The sequence below is a fragment of the Protomyctophum parallelum genome, assembly GCF_964188405.1.
Source record: "Protomyctophum parallelum genome assembly, chromosome: 17".
Lineage (NCBI taxonomy): Eukaryota > Metazoa > Chordata > Actinopteri > Myctophiformes > Myctophidae > Protomyctophum > Protomyctophum parallelum.
This window is the reverse complement of record NC_139719.1, coordinates 41582725-41608801: the sequence shown is the minus strand read 5'-3', so window position 1 is coordinate 41608801 and position 26077 is coordinate 41582725. Positions and strand designations below refer to the sequence as shown.

The 26077-nt window shown below is 45.2% G+C and overlaps 1 protein-coding gene across 4 annotated transcripts in view; it reads right to left on the bottom strand.

Annotated features, from left to right (window-relative positions):
- LOC310875008 (protoheme IX farnesyltransferase, mitochondrial-like) overlaps window positions 1-25447 on the bottom strand; it is a 120609-nt gene extending 95162 nt beyond the window's left edge. Inside the window, exons 1-6 of one of the 4 annotated variants that reach the window (XM_083788017.1) lie at window positions 25309-25447; window positions 21895-22040; window positions 15867-16073; window positions 15681-15806; window positions 11723-11909; window positions 9977-10101 (exon numbers count right to left, since the gene is read on the bottom strand). In XM_083788017.1, coding sequence (XP_083644143.1) covers window positions 9977-10101; window positions 11723-11909; window positions 15681-15806; window positions 15867-16073; window positions 21895-22040; window positions 25309-25339 — 822 coding nt within the window. In that variant the 5' untranslated portion in view covers window positions 25340-25447. Of the gene's footprint in view, window positions 1-9976; window positions 10102-11722; window positions 11910-15680; window positions 16074-21894; window positions 22041-25308 lie in introns of all 4 variants that reach the window. The other 3 variants (XM_083788016.1, XM_083788018.1, XM_083788015.1) reach the window with 3 other exon arrangements.
- Between the last annotated feature and the right edge of the window lie 630 nt (window positions 25448-26077).

Genomic DNA, 26077 nt, shown 5'->3' with positions numbered 1-26077 from the left:
TTCCATGTCAAGGACCCCAGAATTATCTGTATTTGGCCGCGGACCCCCCATCTGAAAATATGTTGTTCCAGAGACCCCCCCCCAGAAGCAAAGATTTGAGTTGGAAAAAACTTCTTGAAAGAATATATATATATATATATATATATATATTTGGCGATTTTTCAGAAATAGCAGATCTACACTCTTAACAGATCTAGCAGATCTGGCACTCTGTGCCACACTACGAGCTTGTAGATCTGCTATTTCTGAAAAATCGCTCAAGTATAACATAGTGCTTAAAAAACATCAAAAGGGGTTCCCGTCCAGAATGCGTTAAAACAACCAGGTGGCTTCATTCATTCATTGAAGCAAAACGTTTTAAATCCCGGCCCGGCCTTTCCAATTAGGGGACCATGATGACGACATGCGCGCGGATCCGTCAGCGAGTGGGGCGAAGGGAACGCTCCACAGAGGAGGAGGACGAGGAGGAGGATGATGAAGAGCAGAGTGGTGGTGGTGCAGAGTGAAGACTGGGCTCCACATGGCCACGACTGGACCCGACCACAAGAAAGGCTATAGCTTCTTATGTGGGGGCCTTCTGTGGGGCCCCGAGGGAGAGAGAGATTGTCCTCAAAAAGCATCCATGAATCTCAGGATTTTTCTTTTTTTTGCTTTCGCAAAAAGGTCTAATAACGCATTAAGGACCTGGACCGCATCTGTGTCACCTTATTATCCCATTCTGATCTGAGATCAGATTCATACGAGGTTTTCCACTGGTCACACACTGGTCTGATTAACCCATTCTGACCTGAGATCAGATTCTAAAAATGTCAGTCGTTCTTCGATTTATTTAAAAAATAGCAGACCTACAAGCTCGTAGCGCGCCACTCGGTGGCGCGCTATGAGCTTGTAGATCTGCTATTTTTCAATAGCTAAAAACATAACGTGATGCTATAACACCAAAATGGGTGGCCCGGTCAGAATGGGTTAACAGTTATTTTATACTTTAGCTGTTGGGGAAAAATAGCAGATCGACAAACTTGTGGCGCTCGAGTGCCGCACTACGAGCTTGTAGAGCTATACTTTTTTTTTTGAAAAATCGTCTTGCAAATCTTTGAATATATATGATTTCACAGTGAACGGTTCTTTGACTCAAATTATTTGCTTCTGGCTGCATGGAACAAAATATTTTGAGATGGGGGGGGGGGGGGGGGGCAAATACGTACAATTTTGGCGGTCCTTGACATGAAAAGGTTGGAGAACCCACCGATACAGAAACATGGGTGTTTCAGAAAAAGAAAATCTGGTCTCTCAGGTCTCAACGGGTTAAACACGCGGGCCGGGTACCCTCACATCACACGGTACCCCAAAGAGACGTTGATGTAACCGTCACTGACAGGGTGTCCCTGCAGTTCACTGTGTATTTATTTACTTATATGGGAACCATGTGAGGAATTCCGACAACACTTCAGACGCCGCCAGTCGGGGAGCGCTTTGTCGAGAGACTCATTTCAAGTTTCAACAATGTTCAGAATGTATATATATATATATGTATATATATAGGAATGTATAGATGGGGGGGGGGGATTCTGTGGCCGGTGCCGATGCTTTGGCTGCGAGCCCGGTGTTTTGTTTTGTTTTGTTTTGTCTGGGGTATTTTGGTTTTGTTGTCATGCATTCCCTCTTTTTTCTCTTTTCTCATTATAAAAATAAAGATAAATGTCAGGCCTTCATCACGCTCATCTTTTAAATGAGCACAAATGTAATCATATACATATAGATTAACCTATTTAGGTCCGACGTAGACATTTTTAAAAATCCTGACATGTTTCTGGTGCTCAATATTTCATGTCAAGGACCCCAAAAATGATATGAAATTGGGCCACCGACCCCCATCTGAAAATATGTTATTCCAGGAACCCCTCAGAAGCAAAGATTTCAGTTGAAAACGTCTGCGCTGAAAGAATATATATTCAAAGATCTGCGCCACATTTACGAGATTTTTTAGAAAAATAGGCAGACCTTACAAGCTCATAGCGCGCATGAGCTTGTAGATCTGCTATTTTTCCATAGCTAAAGTATAACATAATTTTGAAAAATCGAAGAAAGACTGACATAGGAAACAGCTTTTTCAGAAAATCGTCAGGATGTAGAAGACATTTATAGAATCTGATCTCAGGTCAGAAAGATTACGGGGGCGAGTTGGTAAAGGGGCGAGCAGTGTCGTATTCGGCGTGAACCCCCTCATTGTATCCTCCTCCTCCAAACCCTTCCATATGGCACCCACAGGTAAACTCGAAACTAACCATAAAAACAGTTCAAAGAGATTCTCGCTGCTGTACTGACTGGGAGCTGACCATGTGAGATCCCTATTGGTTAAGAAGCTGGGGGGCTTTTGGGTGCGGTCACTTTTTGTTGTTTGATCTGATTGGTTGGCTTATATATATAGGGTGCGGTCTGGGACTTTTGAACCGGTAATGTGGGACATTTAAGGAGCTAACGCAGAGAGAGGGATGAGGTTAGTATTACAGTGAAGAGGGACAAATGGCCATGCTGTTTATTTGCGCTTTGAAGAGCTCTTATTTTGTTCTTTTTGAAGTCTTAACGGGGGGGGATATTACAGGTCAGTTGGTGGCACCGCCCGCTCGGGGCTCACATTATAGTTCCTGTAAAAAAAGGGAAAGAAAAGGATGTACAAAGCCAAGAGGGCCTGGCCCCCAAACGTCGGCGTTGATAAGCCCAGGGTACAAAGCCCTGTGCTAATGACGTCCGGACGGGGCAGGATTTCTGGGGGTATCCGGAAACAAAGTCCTCTTCTTTTTTTTTTTTTGCTTCTGAGACCGATTTCTAAAAAAACGAAAAGGCTTCTAACAGTTTCTGAAAAACCCTATGTTTCTATGTCGGTGGTGCTCAACCTTTTTCATGTCAAGGACCCGATCTCAAGGAGTTCACGGTGTTGAGCGACGTGAGAGGCAGGCAGCCACAGCACACACACATACCCTGGGTGTCCCTTTATCTTTTAAATTTTAAAAAACGCTATTCGTGGATATACAATGAACAATGATTAACGACAATGATAAATTCATATGATAATACCTTTTATATAATCACAAACATGAATTATGATTGTTATTTACAGCTATACACTCGCAATTTTTTGCATCTAATCAGATTATTTGTAGCTAGTGTTTTTTTACGGTGGTTAATAAAAGTACAAAATGTAGTAAAAAATATATATTGAAGATATTGAAGAATAGCGATGAAATAGTTATGAAATCATGACCCACGATATAAAACCGAATCATGGCGTCATTCTGGTGCAACGCACGCCACCGTTTTTTGACGGCGAGGTGCGTGGAACCGCGAGGCCACACGGCCCTCCCAGATCATTCACTCAATTCCAGATGTAAGACCTTGTTTGTTTTCGTACAGTCAGGTCCTCTTCGCCTGTCTGCTCCCTGAACCCCTTTAGGTGTTCTAACTAAGCATTATGTTATACTTTAGCTATTGAAAAATAGCAGACCTACAAGCACATACGAGCTTGTAGGTCTGCTATTTATGATTTTGTTTTTAAATGCCAGCACAAATCTTTGAATATATATATTCTTTCAGAGCTAATGATTTTCTTATTTCGACGTCAGGCCTAAATGGGTTAAATTAAATGCTTTTTTTTTTTTTAAAGGGGCCTCTAGTGTAACTCTCCACTCACGTGCTACACCCCCCCCCCCCCCCCCCCCACCCACACACCCACCCAGGCAGGTGAAAACAAAAACCCCTAAGAATAATTTGCAACAGTTTATAGTTTTGACCCCCGGCCTCCTCTGAACATCACCTTCACTAAAGCCTTGAGGCTTTTAAAACCAGAGCTTGCTTGAAGGGAAGGGTGGGTGGGGTGGTGGGGTGGGGTGGGGGGTGGTGGGGGGACGGGGGGGGGACTCACAACTGGGGAGCAGAAGGGAGACGTTGAAAGGAAAATGACCTTCCCCTGGATGAAAGATGGGGGGCCACGACAGATCGTATCCTAGCCCCCCCGGGCAGGGCCTCTGTCGGGGGGAGAAAATGAAGAGTGACAGAAGTGATTTGAGGGTGGGCCCGCAGATAAAGGGACACCAGGGGTATGTGTGTGTGTGTGTGTGTGCTGTGGCTGCCTGCCTCTCACGTCGCTCAACACCGTGAACTCCTTGAGATCGGGTGTTGTGGAGGCGGAGGGGGTGGGGTGCACCCTCCTCCCCCTCCTCCTCCATTTAAGGCAGAGGGGGAGGAGGGAGGGCATTTCTTTCATTCCAGGATATTTACACACCTGTTACAGCTGTAAAAAAGAAAAGGTAGAAGCTACAACACACCGTGCAGGAGGAAAAAAAAAATCACAACACGGCTCTGCGGCTCCGTGTCACTCAGGAGACAATGCGATCGTGCGGAGCGAGAGAGAAAAAAGGCAAACATTTGCACATTCATATCCAGAGGCGTCACCACCAGTGGCGTGCACAGACATTTAGAGGGGCAGGTGCTCAAATGAAAAAAGGGCACCTTGTGTGCAGCGCATTCTGGTGCTTAAGCTATTGAAAAATAGCAGATCTACAAGCTCGTAGCGCGCCACCGAGTGGCGCGCTACGAGCTTGTAGGTCTGCTATTTTATTTATTTTTATCGAAGAACCACTGACATAGAAACATAGCTTTAGATTGTGGGGGGGCCTAAATAATATAGTAGAAGCGTTTTTTTTATCAAGATTTGATCAATGTCACCGCATGGTCCACACACTACAAATTAAGAAAGAAAAAAAAAACTTTATTATTATATATTTTTTTTAAGAGCACATTGCCAAAAAGGGCAGGGGGTGCTCTAGCACCCCCTAGTGTCTATCTGTGCACGCCACTGGTCACCACCGAACCGACATCAAACAAACCCCCCTTTTTCCTTCACACGACACATAAAAAAGGAAGGTATAACTATGTGTGTCGAGAACTGAACATTTTAGGTCAGGTCCAAGAAGAAGAAGAAGAAGATGATGATGATGATGATTGCCGGGCCCCGGTGGACAAATTGCAGGTTTTAAGGTTTGTGATCTCGGCGAGCACACTCCTGCTCCGCTCGCCAACAAACGAACGAACGAACGCACGAAACAAACGAGGGAGGCGGGGTCTTGGAACTGTGTCTGTCGAGGGTTATAGCCTGGAGGGAAGGGGAAGGGTTATAGCCTGGAGGAGGGAAGGGAAGGGAAGGGGAAGGGAAGGGGGGACGGGACGGCTGTGCTGGAGGGCAGGAACCTGCAGTGTAATCAGGGGCTCTTGCCAAATTACAGGCCAAGGCCCTCGCTCTGCTAAGTGGAGTTCAATGCGGGGTCTGTGGGAGAAGTCACCCATTAAACTAATATTCTAAAGTCACGGATAGGGGCATTCCAATGCTCAACGTCAACACCATGAGGGCCAACCCAAGACGAAGACGAAGAAGAGGAGAGCATGCAGAGGGAGGGGGGAGGCCCCTGATTATTCCTGGCATTTTAACCCATTTAGGCCTGACCTCGAAACTTAAAAAATGTCTTAAAATATCCTGACAGTTTTCTGAAAAACCGAATGTTTCTGTAATCAGTGGTGCTCAATATTTCATGTCAAGGACCCCAAAAATTATATGTAATATGCCTCCGACCCCCCCCCCCCCCCCATCTGAAAATATGTAGTTCCAGGGACCTCCCCAAGAGGAAAAAAAATTAGTTAAAATGTTCACTCTGTAATAATATATTATTCAATGATTTGAGGCCCATTTTCATGATTAAAAAAAATAAATAGCAGACCTACAAGTTCATAGCGCTATGAGCTTGTAGATCTGCTATTTTTCAATAGCTAAATTATAACAATGTTTAAAACCCCCAAAAGGGGTTCCCGCACAAAATGCATTAAGTGTCCAAGGGGGGGGGGGGGGGGGGGGGCAGGCCAGGCAGCGAAACTTGTCTAGTAGTGGCTCCTCTTCTTTATTTATAGTTGTGAAAAAAACTAACCTTTCAACGGAGGAGGGGGGGGGAATAATGACAGCATTTACAGTCTTCTTCACTTAATGCATTTTTGAGATGCGCAGCGAAAGAGGAATGTGGCTCTCTGTCTCTCAGGTCAAACGGGGGGTCGTGGGGGTGGAGGGGGGGTCGTGCGGTGTTTTCCCAGAACAACATGAAGAGCACAGCGTGGGACCGTCTCAGTCGACACTGGGCGTAAAGAAACTTAATCCATTCTGACCCGAGATCAGATTCTAAAAAATGTCAGTCGTTCTTCGATTTTTCAAAAAAAATAGCAGACCTACAAGCTCGTAGCGCGCCACTCGGTGGCGCGCTATGAGCTTGTAGATCTGCTATTTTTCAATAGCTAAAGCACAACATGATGCTAACACCAAAATGGGTGCCCGTTCAGAATGGGTTAAAGGACCACTTCACCACTTTTCAACCCATCTTCATATAATAGGTCCTAATCATGAAAAAAATAAAATGGCACGATTGTTTTCTACTCAGTCTGTGTCTCATAGGAGGGCTGTGGGCAGTTCAGAAACTGTCTTCCAGTGACATCATCATTAGGCAGATTATCTTTTTTTTTTATATTTTTTTTACAAAAGTATTTAGATTTTCATTATCGTGTGAACGATGGCTTCCATTTTCGCATTGCAACTTTTCAGGACTAGACAGCCTGCAGTTTGTATTAGCTTGTATTCCCCATCGATGATGTCACTGGAAGACGGTTTCTGAACTGCCCACAGCCCTCCTATGAGACACAGACCTGAGTAGATTTTTTTTTCATGATTATTAGTGAGGACCTAAATATATGAAGATAGGTTGAAAAGTGGTGAAGTGGTCCTTTAAGTACATTAAATGTAGTACTGTACCCAACCAAAGTACAATTTTTTAGGTATTTTCTTTACTTCAGTATTTACAATTTTCAATACCTTTTGTACTTCTACTCCACTATACAGTACATCTCAGAGGCAAATATTGTACTTAAGTATTTTAGTATGATTATTTGAAAGCTAGTTATTTGAGTATAACAGCAAACACATTAACCACTTCAGCCATATACAGTACACATGTACAAGCTCACAATGTGTAGCGTTCTCTTGTCTATCATATCGAGACTATCTCTCTCCGCCCAACATATTTCATAACTAGAAAAAGTGCCCTTCTGGGCACAGGTCTCCACCAGGATAGGAATGTAGGACATTGCAGCTTGCCTTCATCTGGTGGTTGGATAAAAGGGCAACAAAAGTAAATTATCCACAGATCCGTGCAGTTAGAGGTAAAAACACTTTTCGGCCAGTTATAGCGCCACCTTGAGGCTGAGTTGAAATTGTTCATGTGTAATTTCTTCCTCGGCCTAGTGGGAATGTGCGTGCACAATTTCACGGAAATCACGCCATGTGTTCATGATTTGCAGCATTTTGTTTGAAACTGAGCACTCCTGTGAACTTTTGGAAGCCAATCTTAACCAATCAGGATGGAGTCTGAGAAATCTGAAAGACCGGTTTTGTTGAATGGCTCTAGAGAGACTGTGTACCAATTTGCGCAATGTTTGGACAAAATCTGTAGGTGTACTGTGCAAAAACTTGTTTTGCACAAAGCGGCCTCCTGGTGGCGCTATAACAGGCCGTTCTGGAAAGTTTGGGGCAGAGGTTCATCGTTGGCATCCAGGGAGTGTGTGTGCAAAATGTGGCATCGACCGGGTTAACGGTGGCCGAGATTAGCTGCTCACGGACACACACACGGACGGACACACGTACGGACGGACGGACGGAGTGCAAAACATACTCTCCCCCCATGCCTTCGGCCTGGTGGAGACAATTATGAATGGGGTAATTCCCCATACATATGAAATATGTTGGGCGGAGAGAGATAGTCTCTTCACTCAAGAGAAGAAAGGTTACAACTTACAACGTAACCAAACCACCCGAGGCATTGTGAACCTTCCAGTTCACTTGAGACATTGTGAAAGTACATTTTAATGCCAATACTTTTGAATTTTGACCTAACTTGTAACAGAGTACTTGTACAACGGGGTATTGATGCTTTCACTAAAGTACTTCCATCCCCCGTCTGTCAACAGGCGAGTTCATGTTTGCTCAGTGCTGCACTGAAACTCCATTACGCGTCACAAAACCAACAGCCATCTCTGCCAGCATTGAAAAGAGCTCTCATTTTTCTTCCCCGAAAAGTATATAACAGGGACTTAAAAAAGTCAAAACTAGAAAAAGGTATTAAAGGCTCATTATTATTGGACTGAAACGGTGGATTAAACTCCATTTAAACTTTGCCAGACTTTGTTGTTTTTGTGATTATTATTATTGAATCAACCAAAAATGGGTTTGAGAACATTAGCAAGCCCTGGGGACTAGCAGTGAGTGAACACCCAGGCACACAAATGTCTAGCACATTTATACCTGGATCAGTGTTAACCTAAATGAAAACGAAGCTATTATGACTGAAACTAACACTAAATATATTATTGACAATTCCGTCAACAAATAAAAACTAGACTAAAATGCAAGCGATCGGTATATATATATATATATATATGTCATAGCGTCGCAGTCCCGCCCCCTCGAGAGACCCGGAAAATAAATCCCCGTTCATTTCCCTCATAGACTTTTCAGAAAGTATTTATTTAAAGACGTTTATACGCCGCGGACAAAGACAACTCTTGTCGTGATAAATCGTGACAATAAACACAATGTTTTGGGCCAAACAAAAGTTACAAAGTAGAAAAAAAACGGCAGGTTACAACACTTTTTTTTGTTGTTTTTCTTCTTTGTAATTATTTGTTTGGTCCAAAATATTGTGTTTGTTGTCATGATTTGTCACGACAAGACTTGGCTTCGTACGACGCTTAAAAGGTCTTTAAATAAATACTTTTTGAAATGTCTATGGAGAAAATGCATTGGGATTCATTTCCTGGGCCCTGGCGTCGTCATTAAAGGGAGCGGGACTGTGACGCTCTATAGAAACCAGGATTACTGCATGGTCTTTTTCGTGAGGGTACCAAAGGGGACACGGGGTGAACATGCAAACTCCACACAGAAAGGCCCCTTTTCGCCAATCTGTGAAGAAGTGGGGAAATTGATATAACAACAAAAACGATACATGCCACGTTACATGTTGCTCGAGGACACTTCGACACGCAGCCAGGAAGAGCCGGGGAATCGAATTAATAGGAACATTCTGCTTTCACGACGGCCGCTGTTATCTCCTGAGCTATACTGCCGTTAGCATCATAGCATCATGATAATCTCATACACAAGATAATAGCCAAGACATCATAAAGCGGTGACAGACTAGTCGGAGACCAGGTTTGCTCTAAAAACGCCTTGCCCTACAGTATAAGTGGGTGCAGTCAGTTTGCAAAGGAATGAACAGATGCATATAAAACATTATATAAAGACTCTACCTGTAACACACACACACACACACACGGGCAATCATTAACAGCGTCACAGACATAAACACATGATGTTCGTTGACCTGGGTGTGAGATGGTGGTGACTAGCCCATTCTGATGTTTCTGATGTTCGTTGACCTGGCTGTGAGATGGTGGTGACTAGAGTTGTTACGATAACAAGACAAGTAAGACGAGATGCCATTACTGCTATGCCCAAAAAGTGAGTATGCCAGTCTCTATATCATTGTATTTTCAATGCTTCAGTTGATGTTGCACTACTGCCGTTTGTATTCCTAGATAAGTGGTTCACATTTGTACACTTCCAGAGTTACAGACCCGTAAGGGGTCCATTTGGAACCCCCATCGACCCCAAATAGCCGACTGCTCAATGTGGGGCCGCTCAACAGTGAGTGACCCGAATGCGACCCCAATCGTCTGCAGGGGTCAATAGGTCGTACTCCAAACAGACATAGAAACAGACATAGAGAGACACACACAGCCCTTCATTGGAGCAGTGTGTGCACCGCTCAAAAAGGCATGGGTAACATCTCTACACATAAACCACATGATTGATGCGTGTGAGATGGAGACTCACCTGGTTGATGGAGTTGGCCGTGCAGGAGGCCAGGCCCGTTCCCAGGGTGGTTATGAGGAAGATGGCGGGGTCAAAGGGCACCGGAGCCATGGCGTAGCCCGCCGCTGCCGTCGCAACCACAAGCGCTGGAATGGAGCCACAGAATTACAGTTAAAAACATGCTGTGGATTAATTTGTTCTGGCATATAGGCTCAATATCGCCAGCTCTTTGTCAGTCAAGAGTTCAGCCTGTCCGTCCTTCTTTATCTGTAAACTTTTTCTCTCTCTCTCCCTCTCAGGGAAGCATGCAAATGTTCATGAATTCAATAACTGCACGATATGTTATAAACAGCAGCTGAGCTGGTGTTTCTCCTCAACATGCAGTGCATTTCACGTGTGGAGTTTATTTTTTGTATCACCAGGCTGCAGGCTTTCTATTTAGTGTGCAAGGCTTACATCCGGTAAGCCGCTGTATGCGCTGTTTTCCATACACAACACATACACGAACCGTATCCTCTCCTCACCGGATGTTGAATTCACAGTGCTAACGGCATTCTGAACGATGTTTTTTATTAATTAAACTGATATAACAACATAACGTGGCTAATAATTGTTTATTTGGAATGTACTTTGGCTGGTAATTTAGGTAAATATAACGCGACTCACTTGTATAAGTAATTTACCGCGGACAGGCCGCATTTAATGCAATACATTGGCTTTAGTAATGTTGTTAGCTTATAATATTAGCAACTGTAAGCTAACGGCTGGAGGACTACGGACAATCCGGTCAATAACATCATTACACTTAAACATTAATACAATTATGTCATGTTTACATGCCTAGTCAAGCAGTCTGTACATCGCGTGGGGTGACATATATTAATTACATCGATAACACACAAGAAAACACAAGTGATCTTGCTCTTTTGGAAGGAAAAAAATAACAACAAAAGGCAGCAACGACACTCTTCCATGGCTATGTTGCAATATAGTACTAACGGGCAACGGCAAAATATATATTTTTCACATGTATTATTAGTTTTATACATTTTAGGAGTGAAAACATGTGTTAAGAAACATATTATGATTTAATTCGTTGGAAATGGGATGCAGGCTTGAACAATGTCTTCTCCAGCTGGAGAGGGACGTGTGGGGGAGAGAGTGGCCAATCAAATCGCACCAAAAACACGGTCCCCTTGACCGTTCAGCCGACTGAGTAGTAGTGATTTTTTTTCAGACTTCGTAGTGTTAAGTAGCATGTGACATGTCAAACTAGGGGGTTTTCACGATTCTGAATGCATTCCAATCATTAGTTTTGCACGAAAAAACACTCATTGGTCTAAAAAAAAAACGGCCATAGACGTTATGACAAAATGTGATGAAGGTCAGCCACATTTGGGCAAGTGGCTATGGCTGTTTTTAGAAGTGTATATTTAACCCATTTTGGAAGGGAACCCCTTTTGGTGTTAGCATTATGTTATGCTTTAGCTATTGAAAAATACCAGACCTACAAGCTCATAGCGCGCCACCGAGTGGCGCGCTACGAGCTTGTAGGTCTGCTATTTTTGAAAAACCGAAGAACCACTGGACACAGAAACATAGCTTTTTCAGAAAACTGTCAGGATGTAGAAGACACTTTTAGAATCTGATCTCAGGTCAGAATGGGAAACTGTCAGGATAGTAGAAGACATGTTTAGAATCTGATCTCAGGTCAGAATGGGATAAGACAGACAGACAGACAACAGCAGCATTCTGCTCCTCCTGTACCTGTGAGCTTGATCTTGGCCAGCCGGGCGTAGACGTCGGGCAGGTCCGACAGGTCCACCTTCAGCTGCTTCCACTGTCGGTCCAGACGGGCCTGGAGCTCCGCCTCCGTCTCCACGTGGACGTGAGGAGCCTCCAGCACCGCGCTGACCGCCGCCGCCCCAGACACCGTCACCGCCGCAGGCGTGGCCTGGAAGATAGAGCACCGAAGTCTGACGTCAATATCGGTAGAGGGCGCTATAAATCCACAGGTTCATGTACTTTTTATTTGCATTATAATCCCCCATAGGGGGATTTTAGATCGCCTCATATAAGAACTGTGTTTGAAAAATAAACATGTCACCCCGGCCGCTTCACTCATATGGATATGAAGAATTAACTGACTGAGAGAAAACGCTAATGTTACTGCTGCTGAATTCGTTACATTTTCGCTAGAAGCAGACTGTATCATATATGACTGACGATACAGAGACACCTCCCCGACAGTAATCCTGGTCACTAAACTGCCTCCCCCTGGCCTGCCGGACCACAACGCTTATAGTAGACGATATTAAGATCACCCCATGTTATTCTCCATAGAATAATTACTTCCGCGAACCAAAGGAATCGTCGGGATGAGCGACTTACGTCAGGACTTCGGCGCTCTATTAAATTTTTTTAAGAACAAAAAAGGCACCCTAAGAGTGCTCGACAGTGTGCGTAGATTCTGTTCTTCGAGTGTCGAAGACACTTTTAGAATCTGATCTCAGGTCAGAATGGGTTAATAATGAAACTGTCAGGATGTAATAGACATCTTTAGAATCTGATCTCAGGTCAGAATGGGTTAAGAACGGTTGCATGAGGCCCACTGTTGGTTGTCATTGCATGCCAGTTCCCACCTGATGTCGTGTGGGAGTTCAGAATGATCCAGACCGTACCGAGTAACTGTTAGCTTACACAAAGTCTTAAGAGTAGGACTCAAGTCTAAGATGAACAGCTGATCAGTGGGTCTGTAGTTTTCTCCGTATCCTCCCAAGACGATGATACGATCTCCCACCATGCAACAGCACATGCTAACCATTGGATATGGGCCTTTCCATTTGGGCTCAACCTTCTTCCAGGAGAAGGTCCCTGGACTGAATTTCCACACATCGATGAAGAGTGTTCCCCCGGCCCCTACACCACCAAATATGTACATCTCTCCATTGTAGGTGAATGCTGAATGACGAAAGCGTTCTTGTGGAAGAAGCTGTGCCGGTGGTGTTTTCAGCCAGACATTGGTCTCTGTGTCAAACACTCTGAGGTCGTTGTAGAACTGACCCCTGCTCATGCCCCCAAATACAAACATCTTTGTCCCGATGATGGTAGCAGAGTGATGTGTTGAAGCACAGGGCAGAGCTCCTCCGGGGTTGATCAAACACCAGACCATTGTGCTGGTGTCCAACTTGTACAAGTCATTAGTACATTGAGACTTGGTGAATCCTCCGTGGATAAACATGAACTTCTTCAACACACAGGCTGAGTGGTACCTCCTCGCCTCTGGAACGGTCCCAGAAACCCAGGGTTTGAACCATCTGTGGGTGCCTACATCAAATGAATAAAGCACATTGTGGTACTCCTCTCCCCGGTGGGGTCCCCAGATGTAGACTGTATCTTCCACCAGCACGGGTGTGTGGCCGTCGAGCATGGTGGGAACCTCAAGGTGACCGTCTCCTCCTCCAGGACTCACTGGAGGTAACTTCTTCCAGCATAAAGACACTGTGTTGAAGACATGGACATCCATCTGATTCTTGCTGTTGTTTGTCACTCCACTCCGGTGACATCCAAAGGAATAAAGTTTGTTCCACACTGACACAGCATGATGGCATAGCTTTGGTGGTGCTGCTTTAGAAACGGTCCAACACAACATTGCCTTGTCGGTCTGTCTCTCTCGGTCTCTCTGTCTCTCTCTTATCGATCTATTTCTCTGTACCTCTCACTCAACATCTACTACTATACAGTCATTCTCAACACAACGCATCATCTTAAACATTATTCGGGTGTGAAATCACACAAAACACAAACTGTTGCCATGCACGCCTTGACTCTTATATTGTGGCTAGCTGTTATCATATCATAAATCCCAGTTCCAGGTGCCAACATATGGGTTCATTTTAAGAGTCGGAGTTTGCCCGCGCCCCCTCACACTCGCTACACACACTCGAGTATCATTGGCACAAGCACACACCGTTTACCTTTCGTCAGACGCTTCTACATGGCAGGAGCGTTGGGGTACAAAGGCACAATTTTTTTTTTTTTTTTAAGATATTTTTTTGCGGCTTATGCCTTTTATTGATTTTTTTTTAAGGGACAGACAGTAGGCTGACAGGAAACGGGAGAGAGATGGGGGGATGACATGCGGTAAAGGCCGTGTCGGGTCCGGGAGTCGAACCCGCGGCACACCGCAACTGGATCACCATTCCGGTGCCCAGACCGTTACGCTACGGCCTGGGCCCAAAGGCACAAATTAAATCAGAAATTTGGATGGCAGAAGATCCACCAAGACGATTACGATTTATGGACGTTTGAAAATCCTCCTTTCAACTGCTTTATACACAGTGATTATATTTTCAATCCCATAGATGGAGCGGTGGGGCGTTGCCATAGCAACCGGACCAATGTTAAAAGCTGCCGTGGGACTCAATTATATAGACGGAGTATACATCGGGGTCCATATATATACGGACATGGGAAAGAAAGAATTAACCCATTCTGACCTGAGATCAGATTCATACAAGGTTTCCGCCGGACACACACTGGTCTGATGAACCCATTCTGACCTGAGATCAGATTCTAGAAATGTCACAGTCGTTCTTCGATTTTTCAAAAATAGCAGACCTACAAGCTCGTATCGCGCCACTCGGTGGCGCGATATGAGCTTGTAGATCTGCTATTTTTCAATAGCTAAAGCATAACATGATGCCGACACCAAAATGGGTGCCCGGTCAGAATGGGTTAAGAACGGTGTGCTGACTTCCTACCTTCTTTCCTCGCAATTATTTTTGTCATAATCGTGTACATGTTCATACATTAAAAGAAAGCAGAAATAATAATCTAGTATAATATATAATAAAGTATAAATAAATAAATAAATAAATTTCTAGGTACATTTCAGGTATTTGCCATATCTGCTCTGTGCAATTTTTTTGAGTGGTGCAACCACTCCTACAACCAGCAATGTCCGTGTACACCTATGTATGTATGTGGCATGTTCACCTATGTGGCCATGAACACGAGTATATGATTATAGGGTACCAGTAGGGGGCGCCAGAAACAGAGAGAGAGAGAGAGAGATAGTGCTGCTATGTGAGAGAGAGGTGGGAGTGGAACTGCACCACTCAGTTCACACGTGTGTGATTTTTTTTATTATCACGAAGCCTACAAGGCAAACGGAATTGTAATTGTTATTCATAATGTTCCAATTTCCAAAGACAAAAAAAACACAATTAAAATCGTTAAAGGGACACTTCACCCTTTTTGCAAAAAAATATATGTTAATGACGTTTAGAAGCTTTAGATCACTTTCCTGGGTGTATTTATGTGTGTAATATGTGGTTTTAGATATTTTAGATTGTAGCAGTGAGCCTGCTGTCTCTGATGTCAAGGACACTGGTCTCACTACCTTCCTGGACTACAATTCCCATAATTATTTGGTGCACTGCTCCTCCTTGTGGATAGGGGGAGAGCTGTCTTACTGAGACAACATGTAGTCCAGGAAGGAAGTGAGCCCAGTGTCCATGACATCAGAGACAACAGGCTCACTGCTACAATCTAAAATATCTAAAACCACATATTACACACATAAAGATCTCAAGGAAAGTGTTCTAAAGCTTCTAAACATCATTAACATATATTTTTTTGCAAAAAGGGTGAAGTGTCCCTTTAATCGCAATTATTTACAACTAAGCCGTCGACTTAAACCTCATGGCGACAGACCCCATACCTGTAATGTGGATGATGTCACCGCAGGGACAGGGTGGAGGAGGGCCGACGAAGGCGACGATGTCACCGGTTGCGTCACTACCACATCGCTGGTGATGGTGGCTGCGGTGGCTGTGACGGCGGGGACCTCCTCTGGGTGCTCGAGGACAGAGCTGACCTCCTCTGGGTGCTCGAGGACAGAGCTGACCTCCTCTGGGTGCTCCAGGACAGCGCTGACCTCCTCTGGGTGTGGTGGTGGTGGTGGGTGCTCCAGGACAGCGCTGACCGTCGGTATGCGCTGCACCTGCCTGACCACGTCGCCGTCCCTCTCGTCCACCACGATGGTCAGGACGTTGAGCGCCGCCTGCTTGGGGACGGCTCGCTGGTGGAGCTCGTTGGTGCTTTTCGCGACATACTGTTGGAAAACCAAAAAGAAAAAAAAACAGTCTCGGTTTTGTTCACGTCCGTCATAAAGCCTGGGTTAAACGCATTTATAGGACTGAGACCAGATTCTGCAACATGTCTTCATTGTCTTCTGAATCCTGAGTTTTCTGAAAAACCCATGTTTCTATGTTAGTGGTTCTCAAACATTTTCATGTCAAGGACCCCTGAAATTATATGTAATTGGCCGCCAAACCCCAACTGAAAATATGTTGTTCCAGGGGCCCTCCCCCCAGAAGCAAAGATTTCAGTTCGCTCTGAAATATATATATATATATTCAAAGATTTGCGCCAACTATTCACGATTTTTCAAAAATGGCAGATCTACAAGCTCATAGCGCGTCACTGCTACGAGCTTGTAGATCTTGCTATTTTTTTGTAGCAAGTATAACAGTATAACAATCCTTAAAACACCAAAAGGGGTTCCCGTCCTGAATGGGTTACACCTCTACAATCTACAAGCTCACAACGTGTAGAGCCGAACAGTGTTCCATTTCAGGTGAGTTTAGTGAATGATAAGGGGACGTCGCAGGACAACAGCAGTAGCTGTGTGGGGTGAGTTTAGTGAATGATAAGGGGACGTTGCAGGACAACAGCAGTAGCTGTGTGGGGTGAGTTTAGTGAACGATAATGGGACGTCGCAGGACAACAGCAGTAGCTGTGTGGGGTGAGTTTAGTGAATGATAAGGGGACGTCTCAGGACAACAGCAGTAGCTGTGTGGGGTGAGTTTAGTGAACGATAAGGGGACGTCGCAGGAAAACAGCAGTAGCTGTGTGGGGTGAGTTTAGTGAACGATAAGGGGACGTCGCAGGAAAACAGCAGTAGCTGTGTGGGGTGAGTTTAGTGAACGATAAGGGGACGTCGCAGGAAAACAGCAGTAGCTGTGTGGGGTGAGTTTAGTGAACGATAAGGGGACGTTGCAGGACAACAGCAGTAGCTGTGTGGGGGTGAGTTTAGTGAACGATAAGGGGACGTTGCAGGACAACAGCAGTAGCTGTGTGGGGTGAGTTTAGTGAATGATAAGGGGACGTTGCAGGACAACAGCAGTAGCTGTGTGGGGTGAGTTTAGTGAACGATAATGGGACGTCGCAGGACAACAGCAGTAGCTGTGTGGGGTGAGTTTAGTGAATGATAAGGGGACGTTGCAGGACAACAGCAGTAGCTGTGTGGGGTGAGTTTAGTGAACGATAATGGGACGTCGCAGGACAACAGCAGTAGCTGTGTGGGGTGAGTTTAGTGAACGATAAGGGGACGTCGCAGGACAACAGCAGTAGCTGTGTGGGGTGAGTTTAGTGAATGATAAGGGGACGACTCAGGACAACAGCAGTAGCTGTGTGGGGTGAGTTTAGTGAACGATAAGGGGACGTCGCAGGAAAACAGCAGTAGCTGTGTGGGGTGAGTTTAGTGAACGATAAGGGGACGTCGCAGGAAAACAGCAGTAGCTGTGTGGGGTGAGTTTAGTGAACGATAAGGGGACGTTGCAGGACAACAGCAGTAGCTGTGTGGGGTGAGTTTAGTGAACGATAAGGGGACGTCGCAGGAAAACAGCAGTAGCTGTGTGGGGTGAGTTTAGTGAACGATAAGGGGACGTCGCAGGAAAACAGCAGTAGCTGTGTGGGGTGAGTTTAGTGAACGATAAGGGGACGTTGCAGGACAACAGCAGTAGCTGTGTGGGGTGAGTTTAGTGAACGATAAGGGGACGTCTCAGGACAACAGCAGTAGCTGTGTGGGGTGAGTTTAGTGAATGATAAGGGGACGTCTCAGGACAACAGCAGTAGCTGTGTGGGGTGAGTTTAGTGAATGATAAGGGGACGTCTCAGGACAACAGCAGTAGCTGTGTGGGGTGAGTTTAGTGAATGATAAGGGGACGTCGCAGGACAACAGCAGTAGCTGTGTGGGGTGAGTTTAGTGAACGATAAGGGGACATCGCAGGACAACAGCAGTAGCGGTGTGGGGTGAGTTTAGTGAACGATAAGGGGACGTTACAGGACAACAGCAGTAGCTGTGTGGGGTGAGTTTAGTGAACGATAAGGGGACGTCTCAGGACAACAGGAGTAGCTGTGTGGGGGTGAGTTTAGTGAATGATAAGGGGACGTCTCAGGACAACAGCAGTAGCTGTGTGGGGTGAGTTTAGTGAATGATGAGGGGACGTCTCAGGACAACAGGAGTAGCTGTGTGGGGTGAGTTTAGTGAATGATAAGGGGACGTCTCAGGACAACAGCAGTAGCTGTGTGGGGTGAGTTTAGTGAATGATAAGGGGACGTCTCAGGACAACAGCAGTAGCTGTGTGGGGTGAGTTTAGTGAATGATAAGGGGACGTCTCAGGACAACAGCAGTAGCTGTGTGGGGTGAGTTTAGTGAACGATAAGGGGACGTTACAGGACAACAGCAGTAGCTGTGTGGGGTGAGTTTAGTGAACGATAAGGGGACGTCGCAGGACAACAGCAGTAGCTGTGTGGGGTGAGTTTAGTGAACGATAAGGGGACGTTACAGGACAACAGCAGTAGCTGTGTGGGGTGAGTTTAGTGAACGATAAGGGGACGTCGCAGGACAACAGCAGTAGCTGTGTGGGGTGAGTTTAGTGAACGATAAGGGGACGTCGCAGGAAAACAGCAGTAGCTGTGTGGGGTGAGTTTAGTGAACGATAAGGGGACGTCTCAGGACACCAGCAGTAGCTGTGTGGGGTGAGTTTAGTGAATGATAAGGGGACGTCTCAGGACAACAGCAGTAGCTGTGTGGGGTGAGTTTAGTGAACGATAAGGGGACATCGCAGGACAACAGCAGTAGCTGTGCAGTGCGCATTGATATAGTGTTTTTTCTATCCTCAACCCTAGCCCTAGGCACCACAGACCAATCAGTCCCACCTACCTGTGGAGAATAGGAGACTGTCCAGACTTGAGTACGGAACGCAGCGAATCAAGCTAGTTTTTTTTCGGCATTCCAGTCCACATTTTGTAGTAAAATACAATAACAGTCCACATTATTACACAAACAACGACGTGCTCCAGCCTCCAGCTGTCCCCGGCATTCCAGTCCACATTTTGTAGTAAAATACAATAACAGTCCACATTATTACACAAACAACGACGTGCTGCTCCAGCCTCCAGCTGTCCCCGGCATTCCAATCGCCGCGGAGACGTGATGTCAACCTGCAAGTTGCATGATGCTGTCGCATATTTGGCAACACGGTCGTGTGTGCAAAGTAAACAAAAGACTCTACAATAGGCGGGACTCAGACAAAAGCAGCAACAAGGTGATGCCAGGTCCCCGAGAGCTGTAACAAAGACCGCTCTGTCGCACAGAAAGGCCAAGCACAACATGCTGAAATATCTCCTGCATGTTTGTTTTGTATTCACGGTGTCCTCCAGCAGCATGACTGACTGTACTGATGACCACAGTGTTGCCAAGTCCGCTTATTATTAAGCGACACTGGGCTTGTTTTGTCTGTGAAGTCGTGTATAAAATAAATATTGGTATAACTGCGGGGTTGAGTTTAGATTTCCGTCTGGGGAAGAAGGCTCGTTCCTAAATAGGAGGTGCTTAATATCACAGATTTTTAAATAGACTTGTTTTTGAGTGGTGCAACCACTCCAAGGAACAGCAATGTCCGTGTTCACCTACCCATGTGTCCGCCTACTGTACGTGACTATGAGCACCGGTATGACTATTAGTACCAGTAGGGGCGCTGTTGTGCCAGAAACAGAGAGAGAGAGATAGTGCTGCACTGTTGCCTGCTAATGAGAGAGAGAGAGAGAGAGAGAGAGAGAGAGAGAGAGGAGGAGGGAGAGAGAGAGGGGATTTGCACCACTCAGTTCACACAGGTGTGATTTTTTACTCCAAATGACTCGATTGGTGATTTACCCGATCTGGAGAAACCGATCTTTTATACCATTTAACCCATTCTGACCTGAGATCAGATTCATACGATGTTTCCGCTGGACACACACTGGTCTGATGAACCCATTCTGACCTGAGATCAGATAAAAAAAAATGTCAGTCGTTCTTCGTTTTTTCAAAAAATAGCAGACCTACAAGCTCGTAGCGCGCCACTCGGTGGCGCGCTATGAGCTTGTAGATCTGCTATTTTTCAATAGCTAAAGCATAACATGATGCTATAACACCAAAATGGGTTCCCGTTCAGAATGGGTTAAATGGTGCATTTATATAGCGCCTTTATCCAAGGCGCTTTACATTGATTGTGCATTACATTCACCCATTCACACACACATTCACAGTGTGATGCATTGTGCGCTTGTACTGTAGATCGGTTCTTCTCAAACAGCCATGCGTGCGCGTCTGTCTTCTCATTCAGTCGGGATTTTCGGTGGTTAGGTGACCACCGAACTACAACATGACGTCACGAGCCGCGGTGAAGAGCAAACCACCGCCACCGCTACCAGCCCTTCTCTCTGTTTTTACTCACCACCGCTCAACCTTATTTCAGCTCCGGTGGTCACCTCACCACCGGAGCGGTGGTCACCTCACCACCGGAGCGGTGGTGAGCTCACCACCGGAGCGGTGGTCACCGCACCACCGGAGCGGTGGTCACCGCACCACCGGAGCGGTGGTCACCTCACCACCGGAGCGGTGGTCACCTCACCACCGGAGCGGTGGTCACCGCACCACCGGAGCGGTGGTCACCGCACCACCGGAGCGGTGGTCACCTCACCACCGGAGCGGTGGTCACCGCACCACCGGAGCGGTGGTCAGCTCACCACCGGAGCGGTGGTCACCGCACCACCGGAGCGGTGGTCAGCTCACCACCAGAGCGGTGGTCAGCTCACCACCAGAGCGGTGGTCAGCTCACCACCGGAGCGGTGGTCACCTCACCACCGGAGCGGTGGTCACCGCACCACCGGAGCGGTGGTCAGCTCACCACCGGAGCGGTGGTCACCGCACCACCGGAGCGGTGGTCAGCTCACCACCAGAGCGGTGGTCAGCTCACCACCAGAGCGGTGGTCAGCTCACCACCGGAGCGGTGGTCAGCTCACCACCGGAGCGGTGGTCAGCTCACCACCGGAGCGGTGGTCAGCTCACCACCGGAGCGGTGGTCAGCTCACCACCGGAGCGGTGGTCACCGCACCACCAGAGCGGTGGTCAGCTCACCACCGGAGCGGTGGTCACCTCACCACCGGAGCGGTGGTCACCTCATCACCGAACATCCAGACTATGAATGAGCCTTATAGCGTGACAGACAGTCGCTTATAATTTGGCCCGCTTGTTGATTCTCTTGCGAAATCTGTCAGCAACACTGTCCCATAGCAGTTAACACATTTAGTACAGGAAGTGCCTTCAAAATAAAGGCTATAGAGTGCCAGAGTTGTCTGATCGCTTTTACTTTGAAAGCCATGAAACAGGAAACACACACAGTTGACTTTACAAAGGGACCTCACATCCCCGATCATCTTAATATATTGTTTTACGCTCCAAAAAGCGTTCATATTTTGCGGGAGAGACGGATGATGAGCAGAAATGAAGCGCCAGCATATCGATCCATTCATCACCACGGGGAGCGCCTTGGATTAGGAGATACGAGTCATTCTTTCCGCCGCGCTAACATGGGAGTCAATGACAAGCTAATAGTTGCACTGAGCGTTAGCATACGGCAAGCGAAAAGCGAAATGCCAAAAAAATAAATAGGAAAAATTCTGAATATTCTTATCTCGCCCGCGTCGCTGGGACGTCACTAGGACGTCCTCACGTCAATAGTACTAATATTTCGGGATCCTTATGACGTTCTCAGACGTCCTATGTATAGAATCTGTTAAGTTTAAACCCTCCAGTAGAACGGTACCTGTCGTTTGAGGAAGTTCAGATGCTGGTACGTGACCCGTTTAGACGCGTCTCTGTTGTAGAGCTGGATGAGGCGGCGAGCGCTCTGCTGACTCCTGAGGACCACATTTATGACCAGCTTCTGCTTCACACTGGTACCAACCAGACCTAAACCACAGGACACACACACACACACACACACACACAGTACAATGCTTTATTCATTACATTAACACGATGAGAGCAACCCTTTTAAAGGTATATTCAGTGATTTCACTAAAAAAACCTTAGGTTTCGTTTTTGGCTGTGGGACCCAGCCTTTCGTCCAATCAGGATAGAGTCAAAAACGAAACCTATTAGGTTTTTTGACCCCCAGGGGTTAACTGGGGACAGGGAGGAACCCCTTATATGGTCAGCACACTCTATAGTAGAGAGGATTATCACAACAAAACAAAAAAATAAGTGATATTTGAATTAAGTGAAATCACTGAATATACCTTTAATTCTATTAAAGGACCCCCCCCCCCCCCATAACTCAGAGTGTACAAATTGGAATCAAATTGAACCATAGGGGTCCATTTGGTTCCATTTGTACACTCTCAGAGTTAGACACGATAACCCATTTTGACCTGGGAACGATTCTACAAAAAGTCTTCTAAATCCCGACTGTTTTCTTGAAAAAGCGATGTTTTTCTATGTCAGTCGTTCTCAAACATTTTCATGTCACTTTTCACGATTCTTCAAAAATAGCAGACCTACAAGCTCGTAGCTATGAGCTTGTAGATCTGCTATTTTTCAATAGCTAAAGTATAACATTATGCTTAAAAGGGTCAATTTGAAACACTGAGGGTCCCTGGACCCCACTTCTTTGAGATACACTGCTCTAGAGCATGGTGTAAAGTGTAAACAATAACATCATGTAAAATGTCAACGACGTAAAGCCTATAGGCTAAAGTATTATTATAGTATACAAACCAGTTATAGCATAAAGCATACCACAGTTGTACTGTACATGACGCGATGTGACCTTGTTGATTGGCTATAGGTTGAAAGTGATTAATATGCATAATGTGTAGCACTGTAGTCACCAAATAACATTATCTTGAACGTGACATTGAACTATACAGTTAGAATAGTTAGAACAAGTAGAATATTTATTGCAGAGAAAATTCTGCCAGCATTTTGTAGACAAACACACATACAGTAACTGTTGCGTACGTGCCATAGAAAACGCAGAACTGTGATTGAACTATAGCCACTGACTCACTTACATGATAAGCTGATAATGACATAACACAGGCTAATGTAACATTTGTCAAAGGTGCAGTTTAACACATTTTGGGCGGGAACCGCTTTTGCGGTTTTAAGCATTATGCTATACTTTAGCTTTTGAAAAATAGCAGATCTACAAGCACATAGCACGCCAAAGCTTGTAGGTCATGTGATGCAAATCTTTGAATATATATTTCAGAGCGAACATTTTTAACTAAAATATTTGCTTCTGGGGGGGTCCCTGGAACTACATATTTTGAGATGGGGGTCCGTGGCCCAATAGAGATAATTCTGGGGGTCCTTGACATGAAAAAGGTTGAGCACAACTGACATACTAACATAGGTTTTTCAGATTTCTTTTAGGATTTAGAAGCCTTTTTTTTAACCCATTCTGAACGGGCACCCATTTTGGTGTCGGCATCATGTTATGCTTTAGCTATTGAAAAATAGCAGACCTACGACTGACATTTTTAGAATCTGATCTCAGGTCAGAATGGGTTGATCATGACCAGTGTGTGTCCAGTGGAAACCTCGTATGAATCTGATCTCAGGTCAGAATGGGTTAATAGACCTCAGTCCAAAATAATGGGTTAAAGATGGTGCAGTAACGTTTATACAGTAACCTAACATTCTCACAACGTCCAATTATTATCATCATCATCATCATCATCATTCAATATTGTATGAATATATTGGAGGAGCCCAATGAAAACAAGCCTTTATAGTGCTTTCTTAGTTAGTATTCAATCGATCAAACCAAAATGATGCATTGCAATGTCAAAATAAAGCACTGCTGCATGGTGGCAACAGCAGCAGATGCCCTTGTATTACATTAGTAAACAAAACAGCATTTGAACATTATATCCAACAACACCATAAAGTTATAAAGAGTCCATAACAACAATAACAGATTGCATGAGGGTGTATGGGTCCCAGAGGTGGTCGATGGATAGCCCCTCTCGGAACCCTCCATAAAGCTTTTCTGACATTTTGATGAGTTTTATGTAGGGTCCCTGCTCATAACTATATTTTCGTATGGGAATTCTGGAAAACGGACATACATATTCTCTCTAAGATCGAATCTGCAGCGTTTGACGGCCTTTTTTTCTTTGAGTTATTCTGAATTCGTGAACTTTAAGTACCTATACATTCCGCTGCGAATATCTCCTGTGGCGCGGAAGCCGTTAAGTATTTTTTATCTTTGTTTGACCGATTTGGTCGCTTTATTTCTTCTTGTTTGTTTACCGTTTATTGTACCGCCTTCCGGTGTGCGGTTGGCTTGTGCCGGCTACGTCCCTGCCTCTGATCTGCTCTGTCATAGCTATAGCGCCACTAGCTAGCCAGATAGGCGGTACAATGAGGTGTCAATAAACAAGGAAGGAAGAGAAGAATCAAAGCGACCAAATCGGTCAAACAAAGATTAAAAATAATTAACGGCTTCTGCGCCACAGGAGATATTCGCAGCGGCATGTATGGGTACTTATACTTACCATATTCCGAAACCCTCACACGAAAAAATGTCGTCAAAGAGCGCAGACAGGCGTTATCCATGTTGTTTATGTTTTATGTATGTCCGCGTACCAGGTGGCAGGATACTGCTGGAACAAGACCCAATGCACTGGGTCTAACAAATGTCAGAAACTTCAGTAGCATTGGGTTCTGCTTGGAGGGCTAGAAGACGCCATAACAACAATAACAGATTACATGAGGGTGTATCTAAAGCAGTGGTCCTTGAGGGAACCAAATGGACCCTTCTTAGATCTTTAACTCTCTCCTAATAGTACCACTATAGCCTCGGAAAGGAAACCAAGACGTTTTTTTATTTATAGTGTCACAATACAACATGGAATTGTGGACAAAATCTTAATTCAGCAACAACATATTCTAAAGGTCCTTGTGTCTGAGAGGCAAAAATCTTATCAAATGGTGGTCCGCGGCTCAAATGCTGACAAAATAATGGACCTCGACGTGAAAAAGGTTGAAAACGAATGATTTGCAGTACAGTTGACATAAGGTCACAGACAGCTATAGCAGGCAATTAGTTTGACAGCTGATGCTATAAGTTAGCTACGAGGCTAACGCTAGCTCCAAAGAAAGCCTCACTAGAACGTCGGAAATGCCTTTAAAACGTGTCAAAGCAGGAGAAAACGTGACGGCTGTTTACCCGACAGTCTGCTACATGGCGTTATGAACATATTGTCATCATATTCCCCCCGTGCTGCTGTGTGTGAAGAGGCCGGTGTTGTTGTGATGATGTGAAGTCCTTCACATGCAGAATGGAGCCGCCATTACGACCTAGTGTGGATCACTTCCGATGGGTCACGTCCCATAGGCGGGAGGGTCTTGGGCAGCTGTGATAGGCTAAATGGTACCGGTTGTCGGGGCAACGGATGCGGGGGAAAGTTTAACACGTTTAGCATATGGGATGTAGTGACTTCATTCACAGTGTTGCACGTGACAGCTAGCATGGGTGATGTAAAAATAGAATATTTCTTTATTTTCCACTGCACTGCAGCACTGCCATATATAATATAATATAACATGTATATGGCACTGAAAATAAAACTGCCTAGGCCTATATATATATATATATATACTAATATGTTTTTATTTATTCATGTTTTGGTGGACATGTGATTTTATAACATGCCTATTCTTTTCCTGCCCACAGTGTCCTGGTATGACCTCAGTGCACAACTTAAAGTGCAGTTTTCAGCTCCTCAAGACCCCAAGAGTTAAAAAATATATATATTTTGTCCACAATTCCATGCTGTATCGTTGGTATACCATTTAGGAGAGATAACAGCTATCAAAATAACAATTATTTCGCATTATCTTAATTGTGCATAGACTTCTTGTAAATTGAATAATAAAGATGTTTAATAATAATGTAACTCTAGAGAGCGTAAAATGAAACCAAATTGACCCGTACG